General features: G+C 35.6%; 1 protein-coding gene across 1 annotated transcript; it reads right to left on the reverse strand.

Annotated features, from left to right (window-relative positions):
- Positions 1-639: 639 nt before the first annotated feature.
- Positions 640-18804, reverse strand: LOC126857430 (diacylglycerol kinase theta). The gene is given in 19 exon segments (XM_050606854.1): positions 640-3072; positions 4135-4242; positions 4343-4502; positions 4590-4778; positions 4780-4876; positions 4980-5299; positions 5402-5576; positions 5851-5985; positions 6062-6274; positions 6385-6572; positions 6693-6810; positions 6934-7068; positions 7157-7288; positions 8793-8936; positions 11147-11318; positions 11564-11784; positions 11941-12046; positions 12337-12416; positions 17890-18804. Coding segments are annotated over 19 exon segments (2943 nt in total). The 5' UTR covers positions 18026-18804; the 3' UTR covers positions 640-2958.
- Between the last annotated feature and the right edge of the window lie 1670 nt (positions 18805-20474).

The raw sequence follows: 20474 nt of genomic DNA on the forward strand, positions 1-20474 counted from the left end.
CGTGAAAAATAATTTAAAAAATCTTCATTTTACATACGCAAGCATTGACGAAGTAATACAATATTTATAGATTGTATTGCTTGTATGAATTGAAATTTCTTTTTAAATATATTTTTATAAAAACTTTAATAATTCTAATTTTTATTTAAAATACGAGGTTTTTTGAAAATGTCATGTCAATAAAATTCTGTGCGATAAAACACATTAGGATAATTAAAATCTTCTTTGGTTAAATTTATTTCTAGATTAAATTTACTAACTAGTATACAATTTAATTTCAATTATAATTCGTTCGATTAGAATTTTATATTTACCTAATGAAAAATTCTCATAATATATATACAATATATTAAATCTATTAAATGATTTATTGTAAATGCAATTTATACATAAATTACTTCATATCCTTAAGAAAATTAAGATAAATATAAAATATTCCAAATTTCTTTCAAAAATCAATCTAAATTTTATATATATTAACGATTATTTTTTTGGCCAGAAATCTGTGGTATAAATCGCAGATTTTTTATTTAACGAGAAATAAAACTTAAATCGACACAAAACAATATATTGCATATATAAATAATAATAAGGATAAATATAAAAAGGATATCTCTAGAAGTAAAAAAACAACCGGTCTTGTAGCACATACATTGATTTATTATACGTAGATTGTTCATAGCTTATTGTTTCTCTATTTTTTTTATAGCAACAGCAAATATACTATAGTTTGGTCAGATTAACAAATGTTATCTCTCCAATCTGCCGTAGATGTGATTATTCATGTCGATACACCGGATATAACACGAATAACCGAGCCTGTATACATCATAGGCAGGTTGTGACATATAATATATGGAGGCCTGATCAATCATCCGGACATGATGGTCTCCGTTTAAATTTGGTTGCCAGTGTTGTGATTAAATTTTTGATAATCATTTTCATAATCGAAGACACATCCAAGAGAGGTCTAGTTAGATAATTAACTAAGTTCACAGCGCGTACTAAAAGCGTACTAAGAGTCCTATATCGTCCTCCTTTGATTACTCTCACGTATCAAAGGTACGCGCTGTCTTTTTTTATAATGTTTACGCGAAACAACGCAACGTACGTAATTCAAAAAGAGTCTCCTCTTTTTCCTCTCCGAAGATACTCTTAACGTTAAGAAAGTACCCCCTCCCCATTCACTACTTTCCTCTCTTTTTCATCCGTCGCATTAAATGCCATCGCGATTAACTGGCGCGCAATCCATCTTATTTTTTTTAAGTCCCTACTTTTATAATGTTATATACAATTGTTTGGCACCGAAGTTGTGGTTTTTTTTCCCCTTTTTTTCAAATCGCACGATGCCAGCGCGAAGGTCTAACGTGAACGTAACCCTCCACCCCCACACACCCCTTCATTTGTATGTTCAAGAGAGCGAAATAAGATAAAAGTACATCTGAGTGTGTGTTTGTGTTGTGCTTACATCGTGTGCTTAATCAAGGATCGTTCGCGATCAGTGATAGCACTCGTCGAGTCGAGGGATTCGAAACTTTGGGAGTTCGAAAACAAGTATCGCCTTGGACTCTCGCATGGTCCTGTCCTAATCGTCGCTCATTAATTACGAATGCTTAAGTACGAACGACGCGTTTCGACGATTTTAAGTACACGTTAGCATATTACAAGAGCTTTTCCTCTTTGGCATAGTTTATAAATATACATCTCTCTTTCTCTCCGTGCTCTTTTTTTCTCTCTTGTTTCGCATTCTTTTGCCATGTTACAGTGTGGAATGTATGTTGTCGGTCTATGCAGCTCGGTCAAAAACCTCGTCGTCGTTATCTGGAGCCCTGTCAAATCAATACATTGCCAAGCCGACTCTTTCGACGCCGTGTCGCGCGTATCGCGGATACATATATCTTCTCGCTCGTATAGAGGCGGATCGGCAAAGCGCTTAGCTCGCAATGCGGTTTCTCTCTTATCGTTACGAAAGTTACATTAATTTATCTCCTCTAACCGTATCCTAGGGAACTCTGACTGCCACTGGTTCTCAGCGAATTCCAGACTGCCCAGCAGTCAGACATACATAACAATTATCACAACTTAATATCGTATAATGCTAATACAATATTATGTAAATATATTAATATTTATATATATAATCATAAATATTCTATATATATAATATATTATTAACAACTGACTTGTTTGCGTTTTATATCCCGCGATACACGTTTCGTATCGTATCGTAATACTGTGTTAGACTGGTGAAATACCATACGAAACGTAATATACATTACGACTTCCATTTCTCTTCGATACTATCAAGCTTGGAACGTAAATATAAATTAACGTCGTCATAAGCTACGCTCACGTATGCGCGTGTAGCTTCCTCCAATACTGTTTAATATGCGTGTATGTTTTGTGTGTGTATGCGTTATTATATGTGTTATTACATGTGTGTGTATGCGTTATTATATGTGTAAAATCTATTATAATTTTACTAAAAAAATATTGATTGATAAGCTACGCGTACAGTGCTATAATTATTAACATTTAAAAATGAGATCTAGTTTTTTTTTATCAATGTAAGAACAAACATTAAGAATCATTATTAAGTGAATAATGGATTTAATGCTGTATATATGTATATATATATGTGTATGTGTGTGTGTGTGTGTGTGTGTGTGTGTGTGTGTGTGTGTGTGTGTGTGTGTGTGTGTGTGTGTGTGTGTGTCAAGTGTATTCGGAAACCTTATTTACCTGTCCCTCGTGCTCTTTTTTTACCAGTGTGTTTTCTTCTCGCGTTGTAAGTACTTATGTTTTAAATTCGTGCAGCGAAACTGCTGTCGGACGATTTCGAGGCCGATTTTATTTTATTACATACGCTAATCGATCGAGTTTTTTCGATATATGGCTACGTGCTTTTGCCGTTACCGCAGCATGTTCGAATCACTTTCACTTTAAATGTTTATTCACTCAGAAGATATCTTCGTCCGGATCGCTCGACGGTGCAGCCTGAAGCGCCAATTGCATACTGGATTCTGTATTACGCCGCTTCATTTTACCCTTAGTCTTCTTCAGCATCGTAGCCTAGGAAGGGACAGGATCAAGGGAGCGCACAATGGAGCAATCGATAAAAATGTCAGTCAAAATGTCGCTGACAAAATAGTATAGAAATAGAAATAGAGATAGAAATATATATATATATAAAAAGAGAGAAAGAGATTGCGAACTCAGAATCAACAGTTTATATGTATAAAAAAAAAGAGGAAAGAGAAGAAAAACTTTTACTTTCGGAAAACTAACTAACTACTATCCGATAGAAGGCGTCTAATATCCACACATTACGACACAAGCTCGAGCTAGCTGCATTGGATCGAGGCATCGACAAGGTGTTACGGAGAGTTGATCGGTTTTACATGCATCAACGAGGAGGGACCGGATCTTTCTTTTTCTGGTTTTTTTTTTTTGTGGAATCGCTTTATAGAGATAGACGGCACGGTTTTTTCACACCGAGACTCCTCTCTCGCGCTGCTTACGCGCGTCGAGGAATCTAGGTTGAGAGATGTCGCGTATCTTCAACGAAATACTCGATTAAACGTTCGAGCGGTTGTGAGCTGTGGTATGGTTGGATTACTCGTCCGTGCTCTTGCCCCCCTCCCCATTAGCAGGTAGAATCGACGGTTCGGTATTGCGACGCTTGATCTTACTTTTCTTCAACATGGTAGCCTGAAGTGAACAAAGGAACAAGGAGATATTAGTCGAGTGCGATTAGGGGGAGGAAAGCATGCGCTGATAGGTATCAGCAATCAGAGGTTACGCTTTTACAGAGAAAATACATAGAGTATTATATAATGTAAAATAAAAGGTACTACAAACTAATACATACGGATGCTCCTGTTGAAAAAAATGTACGTGCCACAAAAACGTATATACGCCCCATTATTCTACTTAAATTCAAACAGAGTAAAAGATGCAATCACATCACTCATTCATTTAAGTTCAATAAGAATGGAAAGATTATTTCGTGTACTAATATCAATATGTCTCGCATTGAGTCAATCAAAAATGATTATGTTACGTTCTGTTCGTTATTTTTGTAGAATTATGAGGGGAAGAGGACGATTTTATAAGCTCTCATCAAAATATTACCTTGAGCGCAGACTTCAAGACTACAATGTCCCCGGGACTCTGAACCCACGGTTCGCCATCTACTTGTACTGGTATATCTGAGTTTAAGTGAATTTTTATATGTCCGCCCTAGAAATTAAAATAAAACAACGAATAAGGATAAATTAATATATTCTATAAAAAATAGAAAAAGAAAAAGTAAAATCTTTATATTATTATTTTATTTCACCTGCGCTATTCTCATAGCCGTACGTAGACCCGACTGTATTTGTCCAAGGTGCATAACGCCTGTAACTCCGACAACCTCTAACATACCATCCCAGTGATTTGGTGTATAAAATTGATCTTCTTTGGTATCTGGTCCCCAAGGATTAGCACCAGAACCCCAACTAAATTGTAAAGAAAAAAAAAGTGTCATTTAAACTAGCGCATATCTTTTTTTTTTTTTAAAGGAGAAAATATTCCATAAATTTTACCTTAAAATGTTCAGAATAATTATTCCCTCCACTTGCGGTAATTCGACCAATTTACCATCTACTTCTAACCGAATTTCTTTATGTAAATCTTTGCATGGCTTACGTCTGACCATTTTACGTAAACCCATAGTTACATATACACCTTTATTTCGTAATCTGCTTTTGAACTTATTAGGGTTCTCCTCTCGCGTTGTGAAAGTCAAGACATAAATCCGCATCGACGCCGATGCCAAAATAATTATTCATTACATATATTTGCGTATTGTCTTCGCTTGTTGAACCAGCGCCTGTAACATAATACGACATTATTTGCCGATAATGCGACATTTTTCTTCACATTCAAATTATGAAATTCGTTTGCTGTGTTAAAAAAAAAGTCTTATTTCTCACCTGCAGCGTTACAAACTACTTGAGTCTGTTCTTTCTCTTCTGGATGAAAAACTACGGTCCATCTATCCAATATTATTTCTTCCGCATCGATAACGTCTCGCAATAAGTTTAACGGATCCTCGTCGCCCGTATATCCTGAACCCCAACATAGTACGCGCGCAAGATCATTTCCCGTTCCCAAAGGTACAATAGCGCAAGCGGGAGAAGAACACTCGCTATCCTGACCAACATTATCTAAACACTGTAATACCCAGCCTATCGTTCCATCACCACCGCAAACTAATATTTTATAGTCTTTTATGTGGCGAAAAACGTAAAGCCTGCAACAGGAACGCGTTTATTTCCAGCAGTCACTTTCGTAAAATTGTATAATCAGAATTGATACAATCGCATTCATATCTTTAAAACTACGATCCGCTTACCCGGGGAGAGGTCCGCCGTTATCGAGATCAAATACTTGATAAGGATTTAATAGTTTACGAAAACTAGAAATTAGTTGGAGCCCTTGACAGCCGCCAGACTTTACGTTTACAAACACGAGCAGTGGTTGAACACCCGATGGTACCATACTTGGCTCGATACTCGGTAAAAGCATTACTGGTAGAAAAAAACAGAATCAAATTGAGCAAATATTCTAATATATATCTCATTAAAACTAACACGTTAATAAAAAAAGACTTTAAATGTGTTTATATATATATATATATATATATATATATATATATATATATATATATGTGCGTGCGCGCGGTGTGTGTGTGTGTACAATTATATCATAATTTTCTTTTTATATCAATTAATAAGCGATGTATATGTGCATGTCCAAAATTTATCACCAAATATAAAAGCTATACGAAAATATACGTCGTACCTAAAAGATGCTTGTCTTCGTATTTTGACTCTCGCAACGCATATAATGCTCTGACCGCTTTATTCGAATCTTCGTATATAATGACCATCGAACCATATTCATAATAAATTGGGCCAATTAATGAGAATCTATTTTCTAAAAAATTCAGAGAGAGCCATACATAAGTTATTCTATATAAATGAATTTCCTTTTTTTCAAATCAAACACCAACCTTTTCCTAAAAATTCTATCAACATATTCTCATAACTTCTTTCAGAAAGATTTGGTGGCAAGTTGCCCACAAACAAAGCCAAGTTGGGTCCATGGGGGTCTTGCTTTAATTGTAGATAGAACCGCATTAGTTCCATTTGCCTAATAGAATCTTTTCCCAACTTCTTAACGATATCCCAAGGTCTTTCGTCCCAGGACAAAACTCTTTCCGTCACTAATACATACAAAATTCTCTTTATATCTCATATAATAATGTTTACAACAGAAAATCTTAAAGAATATTCGATAATAAATTGTAGACCTTGAATTTAAATAAAAACTTACCGCCACGATCTAAAAGAATTTCACTGCACCTATAGTCATCGCAATTAAAATTTTGTAAACCAAACTTTTCAAGTGCCTCGTTTATTAAGTCTGTAACAGTTGTTGCTTCGGTGACAGGTACTATACAGAATGACTCTGATACCTGCAATTTGCCGGGATAAACTCGTACTTCCCCACTGTCGTTATTTCTGAAATTGAAATGTACTAATGCATTAAATTTCTTTTTTTTTGCTTTTCATATAGATATAATTAAACATAATAACAAATGAAATTCTATATATATTTAGATAAATGTAGTGTAAACTTACTTAAATCGTAAGAACACAGCCGGACGTTTGCCTTCTTGGCGATTTAAATTTAAAACAGGTGTCGGATCACACAATTCAGTTTCCTCCGCGGCATACAGGTCGGTTAAGTAAAAGTTGCCTGAATTTTCCCGAAAAAAAAAATATATATATATACATTGGTTTGATTAGTAAGCTTAACAAGAAATTTGTATGTTTATTATAATATAAGATTTTATTATAATATAAGATTATGTGTGCATACCAGGATCTTTTGTGATGTGAAATGCGCGCAATGCCAATGTGAGAACCTGCTCTGTCGTAGCCTGCCTAGGTACCGGAATCACCCGAAATATTCTTCGCCTCAAGGAGCTATTGCCATCATACACCTTAATCATCTCTGTAATATAAGAAAAAAAACAGCAGATTTACGAAGATTATAGGCGAGAAAATCCCGGAACCGTTAATCGGAAGTTGTATTGAAATACCTTCGTCACCTCTTTCTTTGTCTTCTTTCTCTTTAGGAGAACGCGGATCACGGCTATGCGCTGCGCCCTGTGTCGGTTCTCCATTGTCACGATACCTTGCGTCGCTACCAAATTCCTCTGACGTGCTCCGCGCTGTGAACACAGAAAAAGATCACATATTTCATATGTTGAAAATATATTTGGTATAACAAATTATGCGCGCGATATGATACCTAAATGAAACATACAATCTAAATGTATAATACATCTTCTTCCGCGCTGTCTAAACTGTGACGCAAAAAGTTTATTTCTTCATTACTCAGATAACATTAATGGTATCTCTCTTTGAGTTTCTTCTTTTTTATCTTTCTTTCAAAAAAGAGTTATAAAATATTATATATTAAAAACAACAAGAATTTAATGTACACATAGAATTTAAACTGGGCAATTTTTTATCGTCCAATAAGTAAAACAATTTCATCTTTAGATTATAATCATTTATTATTTATTGTTTTTTATTATTAACTTTATTGAAAATTGTTAGCTTTTGATATGAATAAAGAGCAAAAAGAATAAATCAAATTTGTCGTATAAAAATATTCCACTTGAATCATACATTTTAAGAAGAGTAGTGAATGAGAATTTTAAAATAAATTTAAAACACAAAGAGCACAACATTGTATAACAACTCTGTTTATCATTCAAGAATAAATTACGCAACTCTTACCATCGAATATTTACGATAGATTTGTAGAACACACACATAGGAAGAATTAGTCAGTAGTATTCTTGAACTTCATTTCACTGCATAGTAGAGTGATAAGCATCATGGAATCTCATAGCATCCAGTGGGCTGAATGACAGTGCATGCACTGAAGCGAGACATACATACATGCTAAAACGTAAACAGTAACAAAATAACATCCATAAAAAAATGTTGGTGCATCATGATATTTATATAAATGCATGTCGCGTGACAAACTATTATATATATGTATATATCTGTTATGTGATGTATTTATTATGCTTTTAAAAAATATGTCATTGTTTCCTATTTCTTAAGATTAAATTCTTAGTATCATATTGCTCATTAACATCGTATCACTCTAATCGAAAAAAATAATACGAAAGATGGAGAATAATCTTACTCTAGTAGGAGGAATCGCCTATCGAGAAAAGTGCTTGTTTTTTACAAAATTATGTATTTATCTTTATATATATTGGCCATATACATATGATTTAAAAACAAACATGTGATAAGTACAAGATTAGAGATTTATAACATTGCATTCATATTTTATAGGCTCATATAGAAAGAATGTGTTTTGTATATTCCCCTATAATGTAGAAGTAAAATGTATTTGATATTAATGTCGAAAAAAAATATGATAAAAGCTCAAAGCTAAATATCTGCATTGCTGTTAGGCGAACTTAAAAAAATGTACAAATAAATACGATTATGTCTTTTAATATAGCGCTTTCTCTCACTCGCAAGTGTTAAATAAGTGATTACATGTAGAGAGAGATAATAATAGCGAGAGTAACGACAGCACTACAGCATATATATTTACTCTCAGTCTTGTACGATATAAGTACAATCTTAGAATTGAGTACATTCACACAGATGAATGTCTGAGGGTGATAATATTCTAGATACCTCGAACATAAGGAGGGGAAGCATGACAATTTCCATGGCAGCTACGTGGCAAAACTAGCGAAAGGCGCCTCAAAGCTTCGGCTAGGCGGCCTGCAGCCCCATTTTGCTCACTCTCAGCGAAATCGAATTGCTCTCCGATGTTATCTTCACATAGAAGCAAAGGTAGACCGAATATTTTAATCGGTTACCACAATTTTTCAACTCTACAAAATTTCCCTTTTTCCTTAGATACATTCAGAACTATTGCAAAACTATTGTGTTTTTTGTAATATCAAATGTACTTATAGTTATGTTAGACAAAAAGACGCGTTTTTTTGTGCTTTCTACCATATCGATAACGTCTTAGACTTCTAATTAAAAAAAAAAAAATAAAATATCAATACTTTTTCAGCTTTTTTTTTTGTATTTTCCTCGTGAAGATACTTTGTAAACGCCAATATTCCTCTAATCAATAATAATCTAATTACGAAGCTCTAGAAAACAAATGCTGAATCTATTAAAATATTTGACGCCTATTAAAAGCAACATTAAAATTAGCGATTAATAAGAGCAACCAGCCACAAAAGCCATATAGTTTATGAATATATTGTAAACAGAATACGCGTAATTAAACTGTCAGATGTAATTTCAATGTTTAAAAGATTATGATTTCGATATAATTAATAAATTTATTTACGCAGTTTAAAATTCACATAAAATGTATACGTCATATAATCCTTTATAGATCTCTACAAATTTACAACGCTTCAGCTACTGCATAATGATGATAAACGATAATGACAACACACAATTTTTACAACAAATTCTCACGTGATATATTCGATAATACAAATGATTGAATATAGAATTGTGAGTGTTGTAATGATTATAAGTAGCACAGTCACACACTTTATATAATCCAAAAGTTTATTTCTAATTTCCCTGCATCTAGCCGATACTGTGTACAAATTGAATTTAAGACATATCAATGATATATAAAGATCATTGTAAACCACAAAAGTGTATTTTGTAAGAAAGTATTTTTTATTTTACTTTTATTCTATAAAAAAAATCTTGATTTTTTTTATAGTTTGATAAGAATAGACCATCATGTTTGGAAAAATATGTGGAAAGCTGAGAGTGCGAGAAATTGCAAATAGCAAATGTAAAAGTACATACACATATTTAAATGTGAAATATATTAAATCAATGATACAATCTTGGCTAATAATTTCACGTAAATATACATATATTTTATGATTTATGATAAAGTGAAACAATATGAAAGTTTAAGGCAATAATACTTTAGAATACTTTAGAATACAGATAGGATCTTTCTTGTTTCACATATCGAAGAAAGTCAACGCGCGTTGCATGCTCTGAAAAGAAGGAAGAACAGATATATGTTTACAAAACCGACGGTATTTATACACGCGTATATGTATGAATGAGTGCTAAAATAAAACTCATGCAAAAAAATTTATGTTCCAAAAATTGGTTATATCTTTTACAAGAGTATACTTCTACGAATATATATGTATAAGAAATGTTTTGATACATTCTCTTTTAAATTTTAGTATGTAGATGTACAGTATTTTTTGCTGCAATCATTGGTGCATAATTTGCATACGTGTACAAAGGTGTGTGTGTGTGTATGTGTGTGTGTGTGTGTGTGTGCTATATGCGTAGTAAAAATAGATATAAAATTTCATACATGTTTGACTTACACAAGTATGAAAATAATCAATTGTGTCAATAGGTAATATTGTAATGCAAGAATGAGATCGATTAAAGGAATTTTTATAAAGCGCTAATCGATATGAAATTCACGGTGCAAGTGAAAATAACGCGTGAAATATATTCAATTAAATGGATACATTTTGAGCAAAGCTCTCATATCTTTGCCATTATGTGTTATCTGAGTCTGATACATCAATATTATTCGTAGAGAAACATAAATTTAAGAAAATAGTATATTTAATGTAACATATACACGTATATACACACAAAACTGTAATTATGCTATGTATCTATAGATAAATACGTGCATTGGTAATTATCATTCAAACATGTGTTTTCTTTTTTTTATCAAATTAATTGTACAAATTACAGATACAGTTTCATTTATGTCAGTATTGACATTTTCATACACGACTGTTATTAAATTTGTTTTATTAGAAAAAGTTTCGCTTTTATCTCTTATCTTTTTAAGAAGAATATCGTTTTAATATCAAAATTGTATTTCTGATAGAACCGATTGTAATAAAATATTTGAGTACCTTTGCGGCACAAATTTTGTAATAAAGCTCAATTTCTCATTCTATTATTTTAATTACCTGTTAACACGCATACATAATTACACGACAGACACTTACGGCAAGAATACTCACGGGTCGGCACTTCTTTACGACGCACTTGTACTCCAATGATAGCTTCCATGGGAACTTCGGTACGCGGAATACTAACTGCATGTGGCGGCAGGTAAATTGGTTCCAAGTTACCAAAGGTGCATTCTTGGGGGATATTCTTGTAACAATACGCGTGCGACTGAGAGACGAAACCAAAATTTATCAGTAAGTGTTTATATTTTAACGGATGAACTTTAAAGTCATACTAAATGCTAACGGAATACGCTTTTGTCTCTATTTATACAAGAATATAATTTGCTTTCGTGTATTTCATTTAAAAAATTAAATGTATTTACATTATATACTGCAATGTTTCACTCTGTACTCTACATTAATTCCGTTAGAAAGAAAAGCAAAAAGCAATATATAAATCATTTTTTTTACCGTCATGCCGCACCACTCGCAACGAAACCCGGCAAGGCACTCGACAGTAAAACAACTCTTTTTGCATACAGCGCATTTAGAGCTACTCGGAAGATTGCCTTCCCGCCAGTGATGAGTGTGTTTCACTGCTGACAGGTCCTTCCCAGGCAAGTACGTGGCATTCTCCTTGCAGTCTGCCACCGCGAAATCTTGGCATTCTATGTGCACGAAGTACTCGCATACTACCGACAAACGAGCGCATTTACAATTAGCGTATTATCTTTTTAGGATCTTTATATAAATTTACAAAAGATGATATTTATTTAAAGGCATCAATAATTAACTAATAAAACGATTCAAATTCAAAATTTCATAGCTAGGCATAAATTTCGACTCACTTTCGCAGTGTATGGATGGATTATTATCATCCAAACGTTTCCGACAGACGTTGCAGAATTTTCTTTTATGATGTACTTGTTCGGACCAACAATGTGCGACCGGGTTCTATAACATAATAAAAATATGCTCTATTAATTTTATATTACATATATTATCATAACAGATATAAGGTCGCGAGATAAAAAAGAATCTGTGCTATAATTTCGTAACTTTTTAATTTTAATATTTACATTAAATTATTATACTGCAATATTTTTAATTATTTCGTGATATCCCTAGAAGACAAGATTGCTTTTTTATTGCCACATAAATGAAACAAAATCGATAAATATAGATGTTATATTTTTATGCGTATAGGCAGTTAATCGTGCGTTGCAGATTGATTATTATCCTACCTTAATCAGGCTTGCCGCGATGCTGGAGCAGGGAGAGACGACGGCCTTGAGACAGCGGTCGTGCACCACGAAGTTACACACTGCAACAAATAAAGAAGGATTAAAAAAAAAAGAGAAATATACAAAAAATTAATTCTTACATAGAATTTACCGACTAAGCGGTAATATGTACCATAATGTAAATCAATACAAGCCACTCATGTCGTAATTTATAACAAGATCTTCTGACCTTTCACGATGTAAGTAACGTTGAAAATCAATCGCAGCTTTTCATAAAAATTTTTATTTAATACTTTCACTGTTAATTGCTCATAAATATGCACGTGACAGTTTATCAAATCTCTACAAAAGCCAAACAAAAAATAAAATCTTTCAAATAGCTTCCGTTACATAAAAATTGATAAAAAATCACAAGTTTCATTAATCCTTATAATATTCATTCTAATTTACTATGTAAATATTTTCTTTCAGAAAATATTTGACAGATTCTCAATATACGAAAACTATTTATAAATTCAGAGTTAATATAATGATTTTTCAATATTAATATTAATATTGATATTAATATTAAATCTCACAATCAAAATTGACAAAAATTATCTTGATTCGATTGAAACATCATCATTTGCATATCATCATCCGTTAAAAGGACGCAGGGTGACGCGGTAATTAAGTATCGTATTCTTCAAAAGCGGTAATGATCGAGCTCTATCGCGCTCTTGCGACGCTAATCAGGCAAGATGTGGGAAATTTGTCGCATCGACGCGCAGGTGCGGCCCGAAATAGTACTGTGCATCCGCTTCGTTAAGAAGGCGCCATCAGCCACCATCGACGATCGACCACGAATGCCGGGTTAACTTTAACTCCTCGAGTGGGTAGTTTAAATCGAAAAGAAGTATTCGTTATTTGTCGTAGAAAAAAAAATGTTTATCCATTTAAATATTGTTTCAAGCGTTATGATTTTTTCAATCATATTATATATAAAAAAAAAACCGAAGTGTTAGTTCGAGAAACAGACTCTGTCTCTCTAATGAATGTTAAAGCATTTATGACGTTTATTAAATCCAGAATTTGTATAAAAATATAACAAAAAAAATTGGTACCAATCAAATATCTAATAAAAGAACACGGCACTTTTTTCATTAAACACATGCACGATTAGTCTTTAATGAATGTATATACATTCAATCGCAAACTTTATCGTGTTTATTTTTAATCTTTCTTTTTCTCTTCGAAAAAAACATTATTTTGTTATAAATGCAAAAAATCATAGATAAAAGAAATCTACCTTTCGCAAATCTATCGATGTCGATTTTGTCTAGATAGGGTTTGAGAATCGCTTAAAAATTAGGCTAAAGATAAGAAATGCATTAGACAAGCATGCTTTAAATCATGTTTTTAATCTCGAAAAAAAGAAGATACTATATTCTATCAGTAATCACATGTATCTCAAGTACATATATGTGTTGATTTTTACTCCACGATTATTTTTCGGGTTCTTCTGCTTTATATGTACAATATATATATATTTTTTTCAACCAGTTTTGATTATCGTAATTGTAACAATTTTAATCATAGAAGCATAATAAATCAACCAATTGATAAAATTATGTGTGTGAGATACAATTAAATAATTTTCAAAACTACGAAAAATATCACAATAATTTCATCGAGTCATTTCATCTATTATAATGTTAATCTATTACAATCTTGTCTCTTCCTCAGTTTATATATATATATAAAAACACGAAAATATAAATGAAGTGCACATTGATATGTATTGCAAAATATTTACCTCATCGAGATATTTTTTAGCGCGATAAGCACAATCTAACATAATACGATGAAATTGTAAAACATATGATACTTTAAACTCTCATGTCTAAAATCAATTGTGTATATAATGCCTTGTTCTTAATGGTCACGTTTGATTCTTTTAATAATAATGATAACACTTTCGCTGTATTTTTGCAATTAATTTTTGTCATCTTATAGAAACGAGAGATTATCTCCAAAAAATACAAAACAAAGAAGATAGATTTTGACGTGAATTGGTATAAAAAAATTTTTATTTGTAAGATGTATTATCTGATAAATGTAATATATTTATATACATTATCAAAAAAAATATCAAGTAATGAAACTATTAAAGAATTGTGTGAGAAAAATGTTAATAGCCAATATTAGCTATAATCTATCGATTTCTGAAACATGTAGATTCGTTTTCCACATACATAGATCATTTAACACCCAGTATAACTTATGGATAGACTTTGATATTTGATTAAAATATTATTGATACTATAATAAATCAAGAATAATTTGATATATCATTCTCTGAATAAATTACTAAACTTACTTTCTTTATTTTTTTTTATTTTCTCGGATTTAAGTTATGTCTATCAGTATTTCTGCTATATGAAATGAGCTTTAAGGTTTGATACTGAATTACTATGACATATGATTAACAATTACACTTATTGTTAAATTAATTTATATATTGCTTCATATTTCTCTATCTATAATGCAAAATATTAAGAAAAATCTAAAAAAGTATATTGACAAAAATAAATAAACTAAAGAAATAAGTTGATGTTATTTGCTCGATCTGATAGTAAATTCAATATATATATATATATATATATATTGAATGCTATTCCCAAGTCACCAAGTATATGACGATTGACGCCTTTATTTAAAAAGACGTTCATTCTGACATTTGTGTTTCATAGATAGTAGTATCTATTTCACAAATAACATTTCTGCTCTTTAAAATTTATCACTTTCCAAGTTTTACATAATTTTATATAATAGATTAATATGTCTTATTAAAACAATATTCAAATATTCATTTATCATGATTGTTCAATAAATGCGATAAAATATATCTAACGTTGAAAAATAAAGATTACAAAATTAATTATTCGAAAAGCGTCAAATCTTAAGCGTGAGATGAAAAAAATAAACACGAGAATTAATTGTGTTTCGATAAGTTTATAAGAAGAATGATCACAATTCTACTCTTTTTTTAGAGAGGGGGAGGGAGAGAGAAATTGGATTTATACATATAAGCTTACAAAATAATATAAGTATAATTTGTAGACATAAAAACAACAACTTTATTTAAAGCAACCGACAGTAAAGCGATCAATACATTCTAGCAAGGTTTAACAATGGCTTTAGAGATATAATACTTTATCTTCTACTACTGTGAAATTAGCATTATATTATAACTAAAATTTTTATATGATGGATAGACCTCTGACTCGCCCTAAAGATTTCAGGAAATTTCTGATACATCTCAAAAAAAGATATCTGATGATTAAATCGAAATAATAATAGTTTGAATGTCTAAACATGATGGTCTAAATATATGAGTAGCCACGTTATACAACAAAAAAAACTGCAAATTTTCCTTCATAATAATAAATTTCTTATAAATGTAAAAATTTTTTTTTTTAAATTCTTAAAATATACTCTTAAAATATTTTTTTTTAACTCTTAGACACTCTAAAAATTCTAAAAAATATTGACTCGAATCGGTCCCGATTGTGAAATTAAAGAGTGATTGACCATTTTTCGCATAACGAAAATGTAAAATTGATATTCGACGTGTACTCTTCGGATCCTTATATTTTATATTTAATTGTCAGAATTCTTGAAATGGAATTAGTTATAAAATTTAAAATTCCGCTCGCGTAAATTAAAATTTTAAAAAAATGTGATATTATACAAAGACTTTTATAATTGACTTTCAAACATGTCAAACAATGGTCAAAAATTCGAAATAAAATAACGTAATATATTTTTTAAATAAGGCAGCGATAGATTCAGTGATCACTTTGTGCACGACTTTTTTTAAACATTATCTAATGTAAACAGCGCGGTTTGAATTTTTATTATCCTTATATCTCCCACTTTTTTTGTGACTATAAAGGCCATCAGTTTCTAATGAATATTTTTACTCTTATATTACGCGTTCTTTTTCTTCCATTTTTCAGACGCTAAATATATCCAACAGCGCACACTTATATTTTGTATACAGTCATACGTCCCCGCAATTAAATTCATCATCTTTCAGACGACACAAAATTATCTAAACTCTACTACGCTTTTTCCCCCCTTTCTTCTCCCTCCCTCCTTCCCACCCTCACCCACCCCTTCCTTCTCCCCCGAATGACGCTCGATACATCTAAGGCAGTTCTCTTCATCGAACATTCCGAAAGAGTGTGCGACAGCTCGGACACAAGGCTCGTTTCTGCTCGCGTTACAACGAAGGTCCTTTACGCCTCTTTACCCGTCAGCGAGCTCTCACCCCCTGCCCCCTCCCCGCACCTCTGGGCAACCCTCTTCGCCGCCGATGCCGCCGAGCGTCCGCGTTCATCTCCGCCCCACCCCCCTTCACTCTCTCTCTCTCTCTCGCTCGCACCGCTCTGCGAACCCTCTACTCCAGCAACCTTATCCGTGGTCTTTCAGCCATACTACCCCACCCCTCGCGATCAATGCTCGTGAAAGGTGGGCGCGCGTTCGCGCTCGCGCCCTCTGCGATCTGCGTACGCCGCCGTCTCCTCTCCCACCCTCCAGTCCCCCTCGACCTTTCCAGGTTCTCTTCGTTCTCGACAATCTCTCTCTCTCTCACTCTCTCTCTCTCTCACACACACACACACACACACACTCTCTCTCTCTCTCTCTATTTATCTATCTGCCCGTCTGTCTCTCTGTTGCACCGATTCGCGCGGCTGGCGCGTGTTCGCGAGAGGCGCTAAAATGCCCGGAGACTCGACGAGGCATTTCTATCGGGGGGGAAAACGCGGCATCCTGACCCGATTGAATAAAACCACCCGCCGCACCGCGGCGTCTGTCATTCACGTTCGGAATCGCGACACGCAGAGCGCGAGATTTCCATGAGATTTTCTAATCGCGGTATCTTTCCGTTACCGAGCGGCGGACTTGCTTATCGATCGACTTTTGTGGTCTCGTTTTTTCTTTTTCTTTTTTTTTTTTCTAAAAGCGCCCGCTTTTAAAATTTTAAAGCTCCAGCGAGGACCGATTGTTCTCGGTGTTTCATTTTTCCTTCTTTCTTTCGTAGCGCGGCCGACTGAACGAAGAGATGAAGCGAGAACGAAGAATCCCGTACGTTATGTTAAAGAGACAGAAAATTTTCGGAAGACCGAATCCCGAGATTGCGCAAGTATTTCCGGAGCATGTTCGCGGAGCTGTGCGCATCCTCCGGCGTGGACGAGACAAAGATGCGTACTCCCCGCGCGTGCAGATGTACTCTAGATCTAGAAGAAAAGCTATCGTTTCTAATCTTACTTTTTCTACCTTTGCCCACTTTGGACTTTTCTTATATTTATATACATATATTTACAAATTCTAATCATCCAGTCCGAGTGGCGCTCGAAGAGGATCTATTCCAGAGCGCATAATAAACGTTCTCTGTCCTCTTCCTCCCGCCCCCCCCCTCTCCCCCTTCTCACTCTCTCTCTCTCTCTTTCTCACTCTATCGACACTCCTGATGGTTGATTGAAAAATTGCGCGAGGCGATCTTACCTTCGCAGATGTACCCCTGCTGTATGAGGCCCCAGAGCATGTCTGTGCAGCTATGGCAGTACGTCGGTTTGTGAAACGTTTTCTTACTGAAGCTGTGCCCATGGCTGGCTGGAGTCTCGGCCGAGACCGACGCCATATTCCCCGTTCCACCGCGGAACCGTTCACGCCAGATTTTCACCGTGAAGCTACGCAGGGCGCGCCGCGCGACGATGACAACAACATAATTACACGCCCGACACTACGTGATCTCGGAACCGTACATAATTGCGCTGCTGCAGCTGCGATGGTGGTGACGGTGGTGATGATGGTGGTGGTGGTGGTGGTGGTAGTAGTAATAGTAGCGGTGGTAGTAGTAGTAATTGTTGTAGTAATCGTCGTCGTCGTAGCTGGCCGCAGCACGTCGCACGGCTCGCACCGTCGTACCGTCGTCGTCGTCCCGTCGTAACGCGGCGCCTCGTCGTCGTGCTAACGTCGTCGTGCCTAACGCGCATTATTCCACGAGCTGCGCCTCGGGACGGGCGACGCGCCGGCAGCAGGCCGCACGATCGCGCGCGCCAGATGCGTCGTCGTCGTCGTGAAACGTCGCCGTCAATCCACCGCCGATCGTCGCCGATATATCGCCGTCGCCGCCGAGCATCACCGTCGCCGTCGTCGCCGTTGCCGCTGCTCCTCCTGTTCTTGTCGTCGTCGTCGCTGCTGCTGCTGCTGCCGCCGCTGATACCGATGCTCTTCTTGTTCTCCTCCTCCTCCTTCTCCTCCTCGTCGTCGTCGTCGTCGGGTATCTCGCTCGCTAGTAACGTCTCGCTTACGGTACGACGCCGATGCGTGCGGTATCGCGTTCGCGCACCCGACGAGTCGCCGCCGCCACCGTCGCCACTGCTGCTGCTGCTGGTGCTGCTGATACGAGCGAACGCCGCCGAGTGGCCGCACTGACATCAGCCCCTTTTCGTCACCGCCACCGGCCAGTGGCGGATGCGCTGCCCTAGCGGCCTAAGTGGGGCGTCATACGGGGGCCGAATCATCCGAGCCGCCCTCTTTCGAGCGCCGAGAAGCTGTCAAGGGCGTGCTCTCCTCTCCTCTCCTCACCCCTCTCCTCTTTCTCTTTTGCCGATTATGTTCTCACGTATAAACATAAATCGTGCGACGCTTCGTTACCCGAGGAAAGTAGGCCGTTTTCATGTTTAACGATTTTTTTTTTTTTTCTCGAAATACCTTTCCACTCCCTGTCTATACTCGTCGAGGACGTACGCGTTTCGAGAGAAACGATATATCCGCGAATCCGGGGGAATTTTCAAGTCCGCGGGAAATAAAATTTCTACAGGGACGAAAGAGTCTCTCTTTCTCCAGCACTGACAAGTGACACGATGGCGAGGGGCGACGGAAACGTAGGGCGCGTATTTCCTCGTCGCTTCTCTCGCGTTGCTCCAACGTCTCCTCGTTACTCGTTTATAATTTTCAATATCTATTTCCGACCTATCTCTCTCCTCTCTCTTTCTCTCACTCGTATTTCGTCGCTGGCTTGAGCCAAAGTCCAAATGTCCGCGAGGAGCACGAGTTGATCGGCGACACGCGGATTCCAATATTTCCCTCGTCCTTTTGCCGGACGAAAGCTAAACGTTCCTACTACTCGAGTACGACGACGCGATTCTCGATCACAGTATCTCCGATTAATAATCCCGATGACGAGCGCGCGTCTCCGCTGTCGCCGCCGACGCTGTCGACGCGACGCGACGCGACGCACGCGTGCACGCGTGTATTAACCGCGAATTATTATTGTTTCACACGTTCGCGCGCCATCATACGCGTATCGCGATCGTCGTTAATCCCGTTAATCGAACGAGAAATTAACGCACGCGATCGGGACGATGCCCGACGTCGACGACAGTACGACGACGGCGATGGCGTCGACGTCAGTGAGAGGAGCCGACGCGACGTCGACGTCGCTTTCCGCCTCGGCGCGCCGACGCGCGATCTCCGTCCCTGTCCCCGTCCTCTTCCTCGTCATCTTCCTCTTCCTCGCGTTCGAATGCCACCGCCACTCGGTGGACGGTGGACTCCGCCGCTCGTCAAAGCCGCCAACATTCTATATATATATGTATATATATATATATATATATATATACAGATCCTTTTTATAAAATCCCCTCGTTGCAAAGTACGCGCTATTGCTATGATTTAAAACCGATATCAGGGTATCTACTCAAATCTTGTAAAAAAAATTCCCTGAAAATTCCCTGCTCTTCCAGATATTTTTGTTTAAATTTCCAGGTAAAGAGAATATTCTAAAGATTTTTTGTAATTTTCTAAAAAATAAGATTTTTTTATTGTACGCGTTTTTTAACGCTTTTCATTTATACAAAGAAGAAAAATTATATAAATTTCAAGATCAAATTGCTAGATTACAAATATACTAAAAAAAAAACCGAATAGCTTTCGTTAAAAGTTTTTAACTTGTATAATATTTTCATTTATCACTAAAAATTAAAATAAATAATATGTACCGCATATTTGATATTTTTTTAAGACATTGTATATATAAACAAAGATAGATATATATTTATAATATATTTTAACACATAATTCTA

The sequence above is a fragment of the Cataglyphis hispanica genome, chromosome 2 (assembly GCF_021464435.1).
Source record: "Cataglyphis hispanica isolate Lineage 1 chromosome 2, ULB_Chis1_1.0, whole genome shotgun sequence".
Lineage (NCBI taxonomy): Eukaryota > Metazoa > Arthropoda > Insecta > Hymenoptera > Formicidae > Cataglyphis > Cataglyphis hispanica.